Raw genomic sequence first — 19,646 nt, 5'->3', positions numbered from 1 at the left:
AATCACAGAAATACTTTATTGAATGGTGTAAATGTAGTTGTTAGAGGATCGATTTAGAGCGGAATTAAAGTGTTAAAGATGAGGCGTACAGCATTAGACATTGGTGGCGCACCTTTATTCTGTGGGCGTCAATTTAGACATAATAGCAATTCAGTTCAATTCAATTCAAATCGGCTTTATTGGCAATGCAAACAGACGTTTACGTTGCCAAAGCAAGTGTTAAATATACAGATTAGCAAGAAAAAAATGACTAACTACATGTTCATAATATAGAGGGGATTGGTTGCGTTACAGTGGCTTGAGTTAGTAAACAAGACATAATAATAATAAGATATTTAAAATATGTGCACTAAATTACAATATATATATTATATATATTAAAAAGTATGTAAATGTTATATGTACATTTTATTCCACAAATTATATAACAATATATAGCAAATACAAAATAAGACATTCAAAATATGCATAGTACAGTATAAAACGTGTGTAGTAAAACAGAGTATTGCACATTTCAGGTGCAATTTTAAGGGGATTTGACCAAATTGTATTATTATAATTAGTATTATTATAAAATCTGATTAAATTCCCCCTGAAACGTTGTAAACTGCATTATATACATATTTTAAATGATTATTTTCTATATATTGTTATATAGTGGACTATAATCAACCTATTGTTATACACATTTTCTATTTTCTATATATGTTGTTGTTATATATTGTAATTTAATGCACAATAAAGTATTTCTGATTGTGATTTTTAAAAATAGACAGAGGTGCAGTTACATGTTTCATCCACCGGAGGGCAGTAAAACTTTAAAATACGAAAACCAGAATTTAAAACGGGACAAAATAAAAATCTGAATACTATTTGTGAAAGTAATAATAATAATGAATATAGTTAGATATTTGATGTAATTTAATATTTTAAGGAAAAGACATTACATTTAATCACATTTATCTGTGATTATTAAAATGAAATTACATTAAATGTCTCTGTGGCATCATCACTAGTCTGTTTTCCTCCCCGTTGACGGTGGTTTAGATGCATTGTTTAAAAACCCATCCGTACATTAAAGAAATGACATAAAGCTTGTATAATCCAGTTTGTGGGCTGTTTTCAGATCAGTTAATATGCTCCTCAGTCGGTTAATTGCAATATCCTTAATTTAAGTGATACAATCTTATACTTACCGAAGCTCAAACCTTGTAAACCTTGAAGGTGAATGTGAGAACTTAGTTTGCATTCTGCACAGAGAACTGAGGTTGTGGTGAACTGAGATACACAATTACACCTAATTTAAACTGTGACATACAGAAAAACGTCTGAAAACCTTCACAGAAACTTCTCAAACAGGATCATCTGCTTCTCCTATTAATCATTCCAGGAATTTTATTTTAAAAAAAAGGCACAGACACGGTGTGTTTTTGAGGAGATGCCTGGGATGTTGGTTTTAATAACTTAGAAAACATTTATGTTACAGCGATACTACAGTAACAGTACAACAGAGAAATGGAAGGAGCTGCACTCACATCCAGTGGTGCCTGTTTGAATCCAGATTTGTTGGACTGAACATTTTAAAACCAACAGATTCAGCCGCAGAGGCGAACACAGGCGCACATCAGCAGGTTCAGTGGAATGATTCTGGACTCATTAATCTCCCTTTTACTGCAGGCGGGGTGGTTCATCTCGCCTTAAAGAGGGCTGCACCATCCTGATGAGAGAAAACTACACATTGGATTTGACTCAAGTGAAAATCCTCTGAGAGTCCAGTTGAGATGATATAAAATCAATGCTGTGATGATCAACATGCTGCCATTAAGGGGATTTTCCAGCTAACGAGACCCTGTCCATAGAGCATTTTATTCCTATCTAACGGGTGTTTTTTTTATCCACAATGGAGTCCCACAACACCTGAACGACGGCAGGAAAGTACCTGAAAGAACATTTAAACTCCAGCCTTTTTTACTTTTTTATAGTCAATGCCACAAACCCACATTTATCTGCGAGAGAGAGAGAGAGAGCAGGGCCAGTACGTAGCAGTAATCCCAACGATCAATACAACAATTAAATCTCATTTGATGCTTTTGGCAAACTGAGAGGTTCTTCTGCACAAACAAACAAACAAAAGTAGTGATTCTTCTAAGGCTGACATTTTATGCACAAATCAACTGGTTTTGAACATTTTCTGATTTTTAAACCACGAATATAATCTGAGGTTTGACTGGTAGAGACTCGATTTTCTTGTCTTTTAATCATTAAAGTATGTTCTTCAAAATGACCATAAAGGATACAGTCGAACAACATTTGTCATGAACAAAGTTTCAGACCATGATCTAAAAAAACAAAAAAACAAGATCACTGGTGAACAACATGGCTACACAAACGTCTCTATGACCTTCTACAGATTATGATAAGATCGGCACATACAGGCAACGGTAAAAGTGCCCGACTCACTAAAAAGTTCAATTTTAAAATGGAATGAAAGTAGAAAAAATAAACCTCCTTCTTATCTGAGTTTCTCTTTACGTGCATCTTCAGTTCGCAGTTACATGTCGACCTTCAAGGATCATTTTATATTATCAGGCAATTTTCCACAGATGAAAAGTGAAGAAAATGCACTTTTAATTGAGCAGTTTGGCCCTAAAACACTGCACAGAAAACACTTCTTAAAAAGGGAATTCGACCGGTTTGTTACTGTGGAAAAGTGGATGGAAATAAAAACATTGCTGAAATGAAAACTGCATTTTGTTTTCTGAAAACAAAACTTCTTTCTTGCACCTGAAAAGCTTCAGAGTCGATCACATTGAAGAGTAAAGTGTTTGTAACTTGGATGAGGGCCAATTTAAATATAATCGTAGTGGAAATGAGTTTTTTGTTCTTGAACCATTAAAAGATGCTCTCATGCCGTGTCAGACTCATCAGATCACAACCAGAGCTGCAGACTGATCCGGGCCCGTATTTATCAAACCACTAAACGTGATTTTTTTTAAAACTTGGTTTAGAGCAGATCCTCCGTGATGAGAGAGCACTTCCTCTAAGCAGGGCTGCAACTAACCATCATCATTATCGATTAATCTGTCGATCGTTGAACATTTGACGGGTTGTTACACGACTTTCTATTCTTTTATATTTACCAAATGTTCAAACAACAAGAATAAATCTCATATTGATTTTGTTTCCATGAATTATTCCCTATGTGTGTATTTATATATTCTAAAATATAGTATATTGTTGTTAGTTGCTATTGCAGATGTTCAGGATTATATTATTTGTAGAAAAAGACAGCAGTGAGTAAAATGTGGAGGATTGTTTTAAGACAGTATGGCAGTTTCTAAGCAGCTGCTCTGACCTTATTCTTGCGCTCTGCTGTAAGTACGACTAAGCTGCATTATAAGTCCGTGTCATTGCTCACTATCAGTGAAGATCTTTTTACTAAAACGTGTAATTCTCTGAAGTTTGACAAATACAGGCTCAGAGTTCGGACATCAGCTCAAAATCCTGCTCGTTACTGACACGAAGAAATAAAAAAAAGAAAGATCTGTAAGTAACTTTTGAGTCTAACTTTTGGGGGAATCAGTAGGAATTCAAAGACACGGGGAGTAACACCTCCTCCCACTAACAGCTCGGTTCGTGTGAACAGCAGGACGAAACTCTTTTAAAGCCTGAACAGTGATCTGACTGTATGAAGTTAAAGGAATTCTTTCTTTCTGTCCGACAAAAACTTTTCTTCTCCACCAGATGAAACCGTTTTAGACCAGTGTAAACCCCTACAGTGATGGTTGGTAGAGAAAAAAAAAAACAAAGTTTGTTTGACTGGTGACCAGCGTTAGTTTTCTTCACCTGAGCCTCAATCGAAAAAATAAAATAAATCTATTCCTTCTTAAAAACTCCTGTTGTCTCCTTCAGGGATACGAAATGTTAAAAACCTTTAAAGATGTGCGACTCGGTGGCGGAGAGCGCGCCTTGAACCAGCTCCGGTGAACGGGCTCCATGCTGGTCTTGTTTCACACAGAATCTCAAACAAAAACAAGCGCGCCGTTGATGTTGAAACCTTATCGATCCACACATCGCTCACAGCAGCATCTCTCCTCCTCTCCTTCATATAGAAAATATAACACTATATTTTACAAGAGGACTAAGAGAACAGAACATCTATTATCTTACAAGGAACAGCGTACAGGCAAAGTATGTACAGCAAACGAGGTCCCAACAAGTCAAGGCTTCGTGGAACAAAATGAGTGAGCAGTCTGAAACCGAACACTTTGGATGTCGGAGAGAAAGTCCCGAATGTAACCCGGATCCAAAATGGTCCACAGAGACCTCCTGATCAGTTTAAGATCAAGATACTACAAGATCCGACCGGTTCAGGGAACTGTTGCACCAGCTGTGTGTGAGTTCAAACTTCGCCCAGTTATAACGTAAAATCCCATAGTTGTGATTTATGCATTACTAAAACAAAAGCAGTTACACCACAGAGACAAGTTAAAGAGAACTAAAAAGTAAAATAGAAAAGCATCAACATATAAAAATGGACCACATGACATAATATCTATATCGCCCCCTGGTGGCTGGTTGCAGTACAGGTCATAATCCTCGCCCCCTCCATGTTAGCAGATGGGTCGCTAAACGTACAAAGTACACGTCAAATAAAGATTCTGTCATTTTAGATGGTTCTTATCACGCTGAGTGTTTCTTTTTCTGATAAGTTTGGTTTCACGTCACCAGTGTACGATGGCAGCGGCCGCATCCGGATATTTCAGCTTCATTCTCGTACATTGGAAGGAAGTAGAGGCGTCTATCTTTTATATGTCGATGGTAAAAACGTAATAATTACACGAGAAGAAAGGAACCAATTTAGTTACCAAGCCTCTCGTGTCGACTTTAGGAGAGAACTTTACACAGAACTGGTGAAACCCAGTGCAGGAAAACAGTGTTTAGATGTTAAAATTGACTATTTTAGGACACAAGGGGTGAATCCTTTTTGATATCCCATAATACACTGCATGGTGGTCAGTTTTTAAATGTTTTCCACATTTGTTCAGGCGGTCCTCGTGTGTCAGTTAATAACGGACGCCAGATACAAACTCCACCATTTTTGCTTGTTAGCAGCAATCACAAAGTGCTGGCAGTTATACGAATATATTAACTAGGAATGCAGCTAATTATTCTCATTATTCTTTCATCTGCTGATTATATTCTTAAATAGTGAATTAACTGTTCTATAAAATGTCAGAAAATAGTTTAAAAACGCCGTCAGAAATATCTTAAATCTCAAAATGGTGTCATCAAATTAGTTTTTTGACGGACCAACACTTTAAAACCTAAAAATATTCAGATTATTATCACATTAGACAAAGAAAAGCAGCAAATCCTCACCACTGAAAAGCTGTAACCAGAGAATATTTGCAGTTCTTTATTGAAAAAGGACCTAAACGATGTCACTACGGAAGAGGGTCAGGGCATTAAAGTCAGAAGTCAAATAAAGTTTTCACAATGTACATCACAACTGGTGTAAACTCTGGTATTTGTTAACTGCTCAGAAAACTCAGAGACAAAACTATCTGCATGGGTCGATACCACTACAGGTACGTGAGAAACTGCTGTTTTTGTTTTGGGGATCAGGTCTGGTCTGTCTAACCATCAGGTCACATGATCCAAAGTGTTCGGTCTGACACTGACACTCGCCTTGGTGGCGGGTTATTAAGTGCTATGAGAATGACGATGTGCTTTAGCATGAGGTACACTACAAACAGATTCCTGTGTCCAAAAATGGGATGAACGTACGATCATCTCAACGTCCGTAACTCAAGAGTTCAGAGAAATGGTCGCGACAACCTCCGGCTGTGTGTGAGTGCTGCCGGTCCCGCTGTGAGGTCGCGTTCGGTCCGGCTCGCTCTGCCGGAGGGTGACGATGAGTGTGAATGAGTACTCGTGAGTTTGTGTTGTGACGTACAGCACGTGATGGTGGATAGCACTCTACCACAATACAACAGCGAGGAGGAAGAGCAAGACAGGAGAGTAAGAAGGGGGAGAGAAAGAGGTGGAGGGAGAGAGATATCCAGTTTCAGTGGTGGTTTGTGGGTAAAAAGGCCTGACAGTTAAACAAAAAAAACTGAAACGAAGAAGCGAGCGTTACTCACACAAACACAGCCATCATGACTGCGGACTGTTCTGGACAGAGTTTAAAGAGTCTGTCTGGCCCTCCTCCTCTTCCTCCTCCTCCTCCTCCTCCTCCTCTTCCTCCTCCCCTGGATGTAAGGGGCCATTGTGCCTGCCCTGTCTGCCTGATCCTGCACTGTCCCTGGGCACAGTGGGACCTCCAGCCCCGGGCTTCGCCGGGCCTCTGGAGGTCCGATGTCCGTTTGACGGAGACAGGCTACGGCCCCTCCCCTTTTCCTGAGCGTCGCTGTCGTTCTTGCTGTCGGCCCGCCTCTCTCCCGCTGAAGACTTTTTGGTCGCCATCTTCTGTCTTGCTTCCTCTTCCTCCTCGTCTTCCTCCTCATCATCGTCGGAGTCGATGCGGTTCAGTCTTTTGCGGATCGGACGATCCTCTTCTGACGATGACTCCGATTCATCCGACTCATCTTCATCCTCCTCGTCCGTCGAAGGCCGCCGTTTCTTCAGCATCTGGGCGAGTCGTTTGCGCCGCTGCTGTAACAGAATCTCTCTCCTCTTCCCCCTGCCCATCTTCTCCAGGTCCTCCTCCTCTTCTCTGTCTGTCCTGCTCAATCTCCTCCGCTTGTCTCTGTCCTTCTCCTTCTCCAACAGCTTCCTTTTCAGCCGCCGGCCTCTCTCTCTGTCATCCTCTTCGTTGTCTTCGTATCTTCTCCGCTTGTCTCTCGTCCTGTTTCTCCGGAGGTCTTCCTCCTCTCTTCTCCTCCTGTTCACTCTCCTCCTCTGCCCATCGTCCTCTTCGTCTTCATAATCTTCCTCATCCGAGTCTCTGGAAGAGGGCGACACTAAAGGGGAAAAGAAAAGGAAAGGATTTGTTGGGTGGAATAAATCTTTGCTGAGGTGCACTTAATAAACTCCTGACAACAGTTTGATAAACCACATTACAGATCCCATTTCCAGAATTTACAAATGTATTCTTTGCTAGAGCCCCTAGTCTGGTCAACTGTAAGATTTATTTTCTTGCAGTACTGTGGAAACTGTATCTAATACATCCATCACACAAACTGCACTTGACTGGAAACCCAGTCTCTATCTTAAACAGTGTGAGGACAGTATAACCTGTATATATGCTCACACTGCAAAAAAGGAATCTCAAGAAAGTAAAAAAGCCTTGTTTCTGGGAAAGGACTCTTATTTTTGGTCTAAAATTAATCTTGTTATGTTTTGCATTAGAAACGTAATCTGGTTTTAAGAAACTTTGTCGGTTTGCATAATTAAACTTAAACAAGGGCACCTGGTAGCCCGCGAGTAGCCTTTGAGGTATTGAGCACTTCTATTGTGTCAAAACATTTAAATACATTACTGATATGTTTTTATTAATTAGTATATGGAGACCAGCATTTATAAGATCTTCTGTATTTGTCGTTCATTCTGGTGGCCTAAACCCCTAAACTTCTCTGAGTTGCAGTCACTCACTTAAATCATGATCTACCAACTAGTTGGTTTACTTTGATTAAGCAAGCTGAGTAAAGTTCAGATAGTTCACATCAGTAGATTTCTCATAAGATCCTTCTGTGTTAAAACCACAACAAGAGAAAAGATAACTTCCACACCCAAATGAGTTCAACCCTGTATATGAAAATAACTAAAGGTGAAGCACCAATTTAACATAGATGTTGCTGAATGTGTTCAGGTTGTGAAGCCCTTTGAAATGATGCTGCAGGTGCCAGCGGTCACTGACCATCGCTGTAGTCACTCGAGAAGCGCTCCTTGCGTGGTCTGCCGCGGGCTTTAACCTTGTTCCTGTTGGTGGAGGTCCGGGAGTTGTCCGATGACTCAGACGTCTCGCGGTAGTTGACCTGCTGGCGCTGGCCCCGCCTCAGGCCCCGCCTTTTTTTGTCAGCGTCGCTGTCAGTCATGTCACTGAACTGATCCGAGTCTGGAGAAGGAAATGGAGATAGGTGGGGAAAATGTACAGAAAACAATGTTCATTATCGATTAACTCTTTATTTATTAAGCAACGATGCAAAATATTCTCTGGTTCCAGGTTCTGAAATGTGATGTTTGGCTCTTTTCTGTAAAATGTTTGGGTTCTGGGCTGTCGGTCGGACCAAACTTGACATCTGAAGACGTCACTCTGAACTTCTGTCAGGTTTTTATAGTGTAGGTCTAACATTGAAGCTCACCCATTTCCTCTTCACTGTCTTCCTCCTCTTCCTCGGAGGAGCGTCTCCGCCGCCGTCTCAGCCGCTTTCTACCCCTGCGTTGGGTCCTGCTTGGGCGGTGTTTAGGTACCCCTTTCGGTGCCCGTCTGGGGCGGGTCCCACTGTCCAAGCTGCCCACGTCGCTGCCCGCATCTTCATCTTCCTCCTCCTCATCCTCTGCCCCTGATGCAGCGAAATCCTCATCCTCCGAGCTTTGAGGGGGGAGAGGATGAAGAAAATTAGCCAAACGGAAGAAAATACTTTTTTAAAAGAGAGACTGAGGACACGGAGAGAGAAGAGCGTGTGTTACCTGTTGCTGAGCATGAACTCGTCTTCGCTCTCTGCTGCCGTGCTGTCACTCTCCAGGTCGTTCAGTCTCCGCTTCTTCCTGTTTCTGGCAGAACGGGGCTGGCTTCTGATTGGCCGCTGGCTCTCCTTCCCGTCCTCTGACAGGATGGCTGTGATTTCTTTGCCTTGGCCTGCGCCTGCGCCTACGTCAGAACAGTCCAAGTTATAAAGGTCTACTCTTTTTCTCCTGGGGTTGAACTTTATGATAAAGACATATATACAAATAATAGGCTTGGGACCATAATGTGAGTCAGATTTTTCCCACATTAAAATCCTTAAAAAGTCATCTATTCTACCCCGCAATAAAAACTGTAAAATAATGTAATAAAAATTCCACAATCTATGAATATGCTAATTTTGAGAAGATGTCCCATTCTTCACTGTAATATACTCAGTGTATGTTCACTGGTAGCTTCAAGTCTCCTGGAGCTCTCTGGAATAACTAATTAAGCCATCATTAATGTTATTCTGCCAGATGTCCTGGGACCAGATCTTACAAGTCGGGGATCTCCTGAATCCCTTATTATTTTTGCTGAAGTTCAGATAAACACACTATAAACTGAAGTTCACACGTTCAGCTCTTACAAATACTGATGTATTCACTGATACTGAACTGCAAAACCGCTCTGAGTACCTGCTGCCTAAAGGAAGAAATACATCAAATAAATGTGTTTTTTTAACCATCACATCGTCCACTCACCACCACAGATGTCCCCGATGTCCTCCTCTATGGCCTCATCGATGGCATCGTCAAAGTCATCAAACCTGCGACACAAACAAACAAATCAGATGTTGATTTGCCTGTCCGGGATTTTTATTGCTTTGGAAACATTAAAATTTGCTCACAATCACTGCACCACCACAAGTCATCACACTATAAAATTATAGTTGCAGTGCTGATGTACTGAAGTGTTTCAAGAGCCATTTTGGCTCTTAACAGGTCAAATAGGCAATAATGGGACTGAAATATAGACCCATTCACTTTTTACACAGTTGGTTGCATCAACGCATCAACAAAGAAGAAGTCTGCTACTTCATAAGTCGATTAATCAATTAGTTGTCTATTATATTAATCGCCAACTACTTTGATAATTGAATAATTGTTTTGAGTCATTTTTTAAGAAATACAAATTCCTAATTCTCTGATTTCTCAAATGTGAATATGTTCTGGTTTCTTTAATCCTCATTGAAAGTAAATTGAATATCTTTGAGTTGTGGTCAAACACATTTCAGGACAGAATCTTAGGCTTTGGGAAACAGTGATCAACATTTTTCATCATTTCATCAGAAACTCAACGGATTACTCGATAATGAAAATAATCGTTAGTTGCAGCCTTAGTAAATATGAATGTAAACAATGGAGGTTCCAAATAATTTTTAAAAATTGGGAGAAAAAACACTATACATTGAATACGTGTGTTTCTGGTGAGAAACACTAAACGTAACTTTGTTTTCAAGAAAACCCCTTTAACCTTTAACCCTCGCCAGGCCACACCCACCTGTAGCTGATGTGCTTCCTGGTTCTGGTCGATCTCCTTCCCAGATTTTTGCTCTTTTTGGAATCTTTCTTCTTTGCAGACTTCTCCTCTTCTTCCTCGTCTCCTTCCTAAGACGGTCAAAACAATTTGTGTTGAAATATAAACAGATGGTCAGACTGTCTGAACTGTGGCTGCAGTCCATCTGAAGTCCAAAGCTGAATATTCCCAGCGTATTGATTCAGTGTCAACGTCTGTAATTTTCTTTGCTCCAACTCGTAAGAAACATGAACACCTGAGATTTGATTTACTGAATGGATGATAATGAATGCTGCTTGTGATTTCTGCCATTAAAAACATGTTGAAACTTACAGAAAAATAAAACTCAGTAATCACATTATTCCCCACGTTCAGGCTGAATTGAGTGCAGAATCTGACGGGGATTATATGAAGCTCTGTGTTAAAACTAATCGCTGGTGTGGTACAACGAAAAAACTCACAGGGATGATGTTCTCCACACTGATCCCAACGTACACCAGCCGCTCCCTCCTGCAGAGACAGGGAGAGAGGAGGGTCAAAACACACATTTTTCAGGAAGTCAATCACAGTGTGTGTGTGTGTGTGTGTACCTCCTCTCTGCTCGCTCTCTTTTCTTCAGAGCACTGTCCAGATTCTGCAGCTGCTCCTCCAGTTTCTCACACAGCAGCTTCTGAAGGGAGGAAAACCAAACACCAGAAAAAATCTGTCACTCTTGAATGAATTTAATCTCAACACTATATTAGGATCACTCAAATGTGTCCAATGCAGAGAGTGGTGAAAACGTTCAATAACTGAATCTGTCTGGTCAGATTTATGCTTATTCTTTGGTCAAATACTTCCTGATTGTTATTTAGAAAAGAAACATTTCAGTATCTCTTGTTAAATATACATTTCTCAATTACTCGATTACTTTAAGACATTAGTGACCAAACAGTAAGACTTTAGATAGAATGCTAATTAATGTTTTCAATAGTTTTACCACTAACACATGAACAGGTTTATAGTTTGATATAATGGGAGAAAAATGTGCTTTACAGTATGTGTCAGTCCTGCTCTCTGTCACACACATACAGCTTACATGTTGGCAGGGGGGACAGAACCACTCTCCATCTGGAATCAACATGAGCGGCGGCCGCAGACAGGCAGTGTGGTATCCACTATCACAAGAGTCACACAGCAGGATCTGAGGACACACACACACACACACACACACACATAAATATACAGCGAAATAACTCAGTTCTAAGTACTCTTAGTGATAACTCCAGCTGTGACATTAACCACACTTTCACTGTGTAAAACTACATACTGACAACAAAGCTTTTAGATGGCTTCAATATTTTGAATTTACTTGCGTCTTCGTTATAAATATATAGTGCAATTATTACTAGATTAAACGATTCATCAATAGATAGAGGTGACAGTTTTTATAACTGAATTATGGTTCAAGTCATTTATCAAGGACAAGATAACAGATATTTGCTGGTTACAGCTTTTTAAATGTGCATCGCTGCGTTTCTTTCTCACATCGAGCTCATCTCAGTCATTTCTTTATGGAGCTGGCTTTGTGCACTCTGGAAATACACTATAGTATTAAATATCACTGTATGCTATAGCACTAAAGTTTCTAATAATTTAAACCACAGTGCACCAAAACTTGGACCAGTGCAAATCACTTTGTGTCTATATATATATAATAAAATGGATAAATAGATAAATACTAGCTAGATAAATATGTAGCTAGAACCATGATAGAAATGCTTATTTGTACTTCCTTTTTTACCTTGCAACATGCTGTTTCTGCATGTAACGTGAGATTTGGAGAAAGACCCACAGGGAAGTGGTCAGGTCAGGGATAATAAGAGATCAAAGTTGCAGGTGTACACCGTCTGTTGCATCGCTGTATCCTTTACTGTCTGAGTCATAATGTACTGGACTGTATTTACTCTATACTCTCATTATTAATTTACCTGTATATTAATGCCCTGGTATGCCTTTATTTTATGTTATTGACAGTTACTTGTTGATGTATACCTGCACACTTGTGGAACATAAAATAAAAGGTACATACTGGTAAATAAAGCGTAAAACAGTCTCTCACCAGTTCAGGGTGGTTGGGCAGGCCACAGTGACTGCAGGCGTCCTCACTGGGAAGTTCCTCTGATTTACATGTTTCTTCTGAGTCGCTCCCTCCTTCGCTCTCCTCCTCTCCTCGCTTCCTCCCGCCGTCCTCCACCTCCCCTCCCTCATTCAGTTTGCGTCTCTTCGAACGAATGTTGGACCATCGGGCGCGTCGATGCCTCCGTTTGCCCTTAAAACGCAACAGAAGAAGAGAAACAGTCAAACAGACAAAAAATAGGGCGGAAAAATAATGTTGTGTTCATTCTCACGCACACTTATTACCCTTTGTTTTCTAATTTGACCAACAGGTTCTGTTTTTCTGTCTTTCTTTGTAGGAGAGTCCTGCTCCTCTTCATCTTCTTCCTCTTCTTCCTCCTCGTCGTCCTCCTCCTCTTCCTCCCTCGTTCTGGAAGACAGACCCTGTTTCTTTTGCGGTTTCTTTCTCTGGCTCTCAGCCGCCTTTGAGCTCGGCCTGCAGGTTGGCAAAGCAGATGATCTTCAAGAAAAGAGGTGCAGATGGGACTGAATTTATTGTCAAAATCAAACCAGCTGGACCTCAGATTCCAATGGACAAAGTTTATTCTCTGATTCACCAGTTTCATAAATTTTATTACACACATACCTGCAAATCCTCGCAGATCTCCTCAGTGGCTTCCCTTCCTCCTGCACCTCCTGCTCCCTCTCTTTGTCCTCCTCCTTTACTCCTTTCCCCCTTAACTTGTTTCTCCGGTGGGGAGGAATCTTGATCTTTAACCGGATTCCTTCTTTCTGGAGCTCAGAGGAGGCCTCCTCTAGGGGACCCTGCCTCTCCTCTGATCCAATCCCAGTGCCCGTCACCCTAATCGGGGCTGCCAACCCACCGTTGACTCCGTCTCCCTGGTGGTCTTTTTTATCCTTCTGGTTCAGAGGTGGACTGGTGCTCTCTGACTCGGCATCCAACTTTCCTAAAGTGCTTTTACTCTTTTCATGGTCATCTTTACTTCCTTCCTCAGCTGCAGGGTGCCCAGACACCTCTCTTATCTTCTCCTCCCTCTCCTCCACGTTGTCACATTTCTGTTGATGTGTTTTTGTCCCCCTGTCTACCTGCTCCTCTGTCATTTTTTTACCCTGGACTTCTGTCGTCTGTCTTTTGGGTTCCTCTGTGGAATGAGACAGCAAGGAAACACAAACAGAATCCACTTTTCTCTCTGATAACAGTAATTTTCTGGCTGTTTGAGCTTCCATTGCTGCATGAGGAAGAAGAGCGGCAGCGGCGGCTGCTGCTGCCGCGTCCCCTTCAGCAGGTCCCTTCCTTACCAGCACTGACTGCCGGCTCACTTCCCTCTCTTCCTCCACAGCTCTGGAGCCCTGGTGGTCTAAACTCGGCCCATTTTGTTCCTGTTGCTCTGCACCGGGAGCTCTGTGACGCTCAGATGGGCTGCGGATGACCCCTACATGACCTACAACACCAACTTGACCTATGACACCTATGACTCCATTTTGTCCCTCTTTGTGCGGCAGGAGGAGAGATGCTCTCCCGTTGGTCAGCTCTTGCCTGGATGCAGTGACCACTAGCTGCTGCTGCTGCTGCTGCTGTTGTTGTGAGGCAGGTTGACCACCAGGGGGCGCTAAGGAGTCAGGTAACTTCCCCTCTCGTCCATGACTGTCCTTGGTCTGGATCACTGAGGGGTTGCAAACAATAATACTACTGCTGTTGTTAAGGTGGTTGGTGTGGTAGCTCTCTGCCAGCTTTAGCTCCCTCTTCTTCAGTGGTATCTTGGCCTGCTGGCTGCTCCTGACAACTGCCCGCTCTGCTTCTTCTTCCTTCTTCATTTCCTGTTTTGTCACAGTCGCACCTGGTGCCATGACGACCGACACAGCGTTCTTGGGGGCCTCAGCATCTCTGGATTCCGATTTGATGATGGTGGTGATCGTGCTCACGCGGTTATCAAAGGCAGGCGGTCTGTGGTCAGTCTTCTCCTCTTTCAGCTCAGCCTCAGTGTTTTCCTGTTTAACAGGCTGTGTCTGCTCCTGCTTCACCACTGTGAGACAAAAAAGACAAAACAATTATACTCTTGCAAACAAGAGAGGAGTGCTAGGAGCGGATCAGGGTGTGTCTACCAGTCACATGTATCTTCCTGTATGAGTCAAGTAAAAGAGTGAAAGCTTTTGGATACTTTGGCCAGTTTCCCCCTTTTTCAGTGATAAAAACAAAATTGTGTCCTGATGCTCGAGGGGTTTAAGACGCTAACCATGTAAGCACAACATCTGTAGCTCTACACCAATAAAGCCAAAAAATACCCCGATGTTTTGAGCACTCGACTGTACTTTTGAGTCTCTCATCCATCAATTTTCTCTGTACAGATTCTTGCGTAGGAGGTAAAAGAAGTTAGTGGTGTTTGAGTCTGCAACAGAAGTAGCTCCTCTCAAGTTATGTCCAAATGAAGAAAAATATTGCCGTAAAGAATGTGATTTCCCAAAACAAAATAAACAATAGCGCATGATATGAAATGATTTTTCTATCGTCATATTGCACAGCCCTAATCAGACATTTTTATTGCCTAGTTATTCTCAATTCAAGGGTGCTTTTTCTCAAAAATGGTTCAACTAGAAGTTTATCTGATCTAAGTACCTGGTCTTAGGGGTTTCTCTTTGTTTACAGCATCAACTGCTTTACTGTCAGTGTGTTCCTCTGTGGTCTTGGAGGGTTCGGGGTTGGTGCTTCCAATGGCTTCATCCCCTAAATTGTCATAACACACAGACACACACACACACTCAGTCCTGCACAAACCAATCTTGGCCTACTGGGTATTTTACGTTTTTAATCATTACTACTACAACTGTAGAGTGACTATTGCCACAATATAGACCAAGCAAGAACATTATGTGTTGACAAATCTTTCTCTTTGGCCTTCAAAGACTGGAGGTTTTTTTTGCTGAACAGCTACTTTGAATATTTTCTGTGTTAAAAATGTGATATTGATACTACCATGTATTTATAAGCTCAGCAGATTTTTCCCTCCATGATATAAACCCTACGATCCAAAGCAAAATCTACTCATACGCCCAAACACACCTGCATCTTGCCCTGTGGGGCTGGGGCTCCCGGGGCCAGCTTGGTTCGGGTCCTGGTCTTGATTTGGGTTCGGTTCAACTTGTGACTTCAGCAGCTCCAGAGCTTCAGCCAGGTCATTACGTGTCCTGAGAAGAAAAAGATGTAACAGTAGAGAAGAATTTGTGTAAACTTTGAGCAGAAAGTGGTTAACTGATGTGGCACTGGAGGCTTTTATCCTACAGAGGCAAACAAAAATAAGTAATGAGACAATACGAGTGTGTAAGGAGGAATATTTATAGGTATTTATATATTTTAATGTGTTCAAGTGTTGTTGTTACCTTAGAATGAGCCATCAGATGACGATGTGACGATAGCCTGAGCAAAGTTATTATAGTTAACTAAAACTAAACTAAAAACTAAAACTAGTTGTGAAAAAACAATTTAGTAGACTGAAAACTAAAACAATATTGTGTACTTACAAAATAAAATAAAATAAAAATATACATAGTCTTTAGTTTTTGTCAAATGTGTCAACACAACAAGCATGAGGAGGCGTTGGTGCACGTTTATTGAGACTGTGAGTCAATGTGTTTGTATTGTAATACCTATTCTGAACTTCTTAAATCTTTCCCCTGACAAACACCCTCCATATTACAATTTAAAAACTAAAAATAACACTAAAACTAATAAAAACTAAACTCAAACTAAACATTTTTAACTGAAACGAGCAAACCCACTCTGGAAACTAACTGAATTGAAAACAAAACTGTCATAAAATAATAATAATAATACAAAACTATAATAACTCTGAACCTGAGACAGACCAGGCTAAGACAACAGTACTACCTGACAATACACTTCCAGGTGGATCCGTCCAGATCGTCCTGCTCCTCCGTGTACAGCCGGATGTTCTGCTCGTGGTCCAGCTGAAGCCAGTACATCAGGCCCTGCTGGTCCCGACCTATCGGCTGCAGACGCATCTTCTCCGGGTCCTCCTCGTTAATCGCCATCTTGAACTTTAGGTTGTCATCGAACTGACACTCGCAGAGATACTGGAGGGTAAACAAGATAAGTGAGTGAAGGGAAGAGGAGGGAGATGAAGGCGAAAGGTTAATGTGATTGTTGCATTGTGGATGCACTAATTACATGAAGCAAAAACAGAGCATGTCTTACTTTAAGGATGCTTGACTTGCACTCCATGGACATTTCCTGGTAGCCCTTCTGTTCCAGTTCCCATGCCCAGGTATTGTTCAACTCCTGGCAAACCTACAGGAATAAACGATTAGATTTCACTGCGTACAAGCACATTTGCACAACTCATCCATCCCAATCACTGATGTGTCTGGTTTAATGTTCTCTGGTTTGTCTCGTCCTCTTTTCTCCATCTGTTGACCACAACAGATGAAAAGGCTCTACAGTAAGTGGGAAGTTCTCAGACGTCACTCCACTTAAAGCTCCACAAGCTCAGAGTCTTCTGTACAAACACACCAACAGTAAATAACATACAGGGGCTGTAACTGCATCCCGGTCCCATTAACTAACACTTTGCCATTCCTGTACAATTACTTTAAGCTGTGGGGTGTGGTGACAGGTGAGAAACTTGAGCACAAAGTTGAGGAGAAGCAGCAAATGAGCTCTCCTTCCAGAGAAAGCTGAACGTACCGATGGCTGAACCTATTCAGTGAGTCCTGTTAACTCATCAAGCGAGTGGAACCTGAAGCCAAACACACAGACGTGCACAGAGCACTCACCTTAGCCAGGTATTTCTCCCAGCGGTCAGTAGACACAGACCTCCCCAGTTTTCTGAGCAGCTTCACGTGGAGCTCCACAAGGGGTTTAGGAACTGGAAAACACACAGGATGATTAAAAACGTGACTGTTCATCTTAGCTTTTTATAAATCCAGTGTCAATAAACATTCATCCTGCTGAAGTGCCCTTAAGCCAGCTGCCCGGCTGCTCTTCCTATAGCTGACTCTGATGTCTTTCCTCCCTGTTAGGAGGCTACAGGGGGAAGATCATTTCTCGTTTGAAGCTCAATCAAATCACAAAACACAGGAACAGGATTTGCGTTTGTGTTTGGTCAACATGTTAATTATAAAGTGTGTCATAATGTTCGATTGAGTTTTCTTTCAGGGGATTTCTAATGAAAACAACTTTGTGTCAACAGAGATGAACTCAACAGTGCGATTATATCTTTAACTGGTTTCAAGATTCATCATAACACTGACTTTAGAAACAAAAACAGAAGTGTTGATTCATGAAAAACAGCTTTCTGACAACTGATGAACAACTCGACAGCAATGCCTTTCAGTCTAAGCTCTGGCTCGGCCCTTGTTTGTATTTTTATATGACACTTCTTCCAGCAGCTGTTGGAAAACAACCAAACTACTCCTGAATGAATAAAAGGAAAGGAGGATGTTGACTATGTTAGCGGTTCTCAAAATTAGTTGCCAGCGACTTCCTGGGTAGATAGTTGTGAGAACGTAAACACAGTCATACCGAGCAACGGATCTTTGCACTTTAAAGCTGAAACTTACGATAAGATAATCTATCAAAGATACATTTGTGACTGACGGTAAAAGGTCTTAAGAAGGTAATAAGATCACGTGGTCATCTTCAAGAATTTATTTTAGCTCAACAGATCCAAAACCAGACTTGTGTTATTGATTATTCTGCAGCTTTTCCATTAGGTCGTGTAATCCCGGCTGCAGCTGATCAGATCGATGCCAATAGATAGATTTGGTGATTAATTAAACGATTTGTTGCCAGTTATCGATAACGAATGTGTCTTTGTGTCGTGCTTTACTGGACGGAAACTTAATGAACTACTCTTAAGAATGTCTAAAATAAAGCTCACTGTAAATCCTTACATCTCTCTTGTATAGTTATTTATAGTTTATAGTTATAAGATGAGATGCTTTAAGAAAAACCCTCCTATGAGTTTATCTCTAACAGTTCCTGACGCATTGAAGCTATAAATGACATTTTACTGAACCAGATTGTTTATTGTTAAATGTAGGATTGATCTGTCGTCTTATTGTGGTCATGATACTGTTATTATGTGTGTCTAACAAACAAACAAACAAACAAACAAACAAACAAAAGGATCAGTCAGTGTGAGACTGGCGTGAGACTTTCAGGAACCCCGTTCATTTACAGGAAATTCCAGTTTTCTCTGTTTCTCCGCTATAAACTATTAACTTACACTTTCTACATTTTAACATCCTCAGCAGACCCGGAATCCACGAACCACTGAAAACACATGAAACCACGCCTGACTCTGAAACGTTACAGCAACATTATAGCTACCTGGAGTATAAATATTACCGGTTATGTCTCTAAACTTTATTCAATATAACGTTGCTGTTAGAGGCTAACCAACAGAACTAACGGTCATTTAAAAACCCACCAACTGAAACAGCTTACAAACCAACAAACGCGACGACTTAAACTCCCAAACCTCTCTTTTTAATAAACAATAACCAACAACAATCAGCTCGTAACGCTCCGTGTTGCACTTTGACTAAAAGTTGACGGGAATCACTGAAGCTAACTAGTTAGCCAGCAGCGAGAATCCGCACAGCGCATGCGCAGAACTGACAGCCACTCTCCCAATGGCAGACAAAAATAATAATAATAACAACAATAATAACATCCACTGTTTGTAGCGGACACCGGCCGCACGCAGCACACGCAGAAAGGGGGTTGCTGTGGCCCCCGGGAGCTCCCGGTGGATACGTAAACACAGGGGGACGTCGGTGTGAGTCCAGCCCGGCTGCCTGTGAGGCAAGGCCGGGGAGAAATTACACCTGTGCTCGGTCCCTCCGCGGTGCTGCATCATGGCTCCCCTACACCAAGTTTACGGATCGATATCATCATTGACAACATTATCGACGACCTGTCACTTGACTCGAGCTAAAAGCCTCCGGGGTGCCTCACTAAAAACACCCCTGCCCCCCCCCCAGTGAGTGCCTGTCTCCCCTAACTTTGCCTGCCTGTTAGCTCTCTGTTAGCGCGGTTCTCTCCGTAACAACGTTTCCTTAAATAAAAACTTTAAAAAAAACTGGAGATAAAACAGCAACTAACGCTGCTCTCCCGGGGGCGGCACACCACATTGTTCACCCTCCTCCTCTTCCTCACGATGAAGACGATGAGGAGGATGGTGATGGTGGTTGGTGGACCCCCTTCTCCTTCGGTTTCAAGTGTCGCAGCTTTCGACCACTTCTTCGCCCCCACCGACTCCGACCGACCGGCGGCTCCTACCTGTCGTCGTGTCCCGCAGATATCGCTCCAGCTGGGGGAAGG

General features: G+C 41.7%; 1 protein-coding gene across 1 annotated transcript; it reads right to left on the bottom strand.

Moving 5' to 3' along the window:
• Positions 1-1,427: 1,427 nt before the first annotated feature.
• Positions 1,428-19,644, bottom strand: rsf1a (remodeling and spacing factor 1a; the record flags this gene model as incomplete). Its single annotated transcript, XM_035679643.1, has 18 exons — positions 1,428-6,965; positions 7,862-8,059; positions 8,307-8,536; positions 8,635-8,815; positions 9,373-9,437; positions 10,172-10,278; positions 10,648-10,696; positions 10,777-10,856; positions 11,265-11,369; positions 12,288-12,497; positions 12,590-12,803; positions 12,930-14,328; positions 14,919-15,026; positions 15,363-15,487; positions 16,188-16,393; positions 16,515-16,607; positions 17,093-17,184; positions 19,605-19,644. Coding segments are annotated over 18 exons (4,308 nt in total), but the record flags the coding sequence as incomplete, so codon positions are not given.
• Positions 19,645-19,646: the final 2 nt, after the last annotated feature.

The sequence above is a fragment of the Morone saxatilis genome, unplaced genomic scaffold (assembly GCF_004916995.1).
Source record: "Morone saxatilis isolate NCDOM2014 unplaced genomic scaffold, NCSU_SB_2.0 Contig8, whole genome shotgun sequence".
In the NCBI taxonomy this organism is placed as follows: domain Eukaryota; kingdom Metazoa; phylum Chordata; class Actinopteri; family Moronidae; genus Morone; species Morone saxatilis.
Note: the sequence above shows the minus strand (reverse complement) of the source record. Positions and strands in the feature narration are given on the sequence as shown.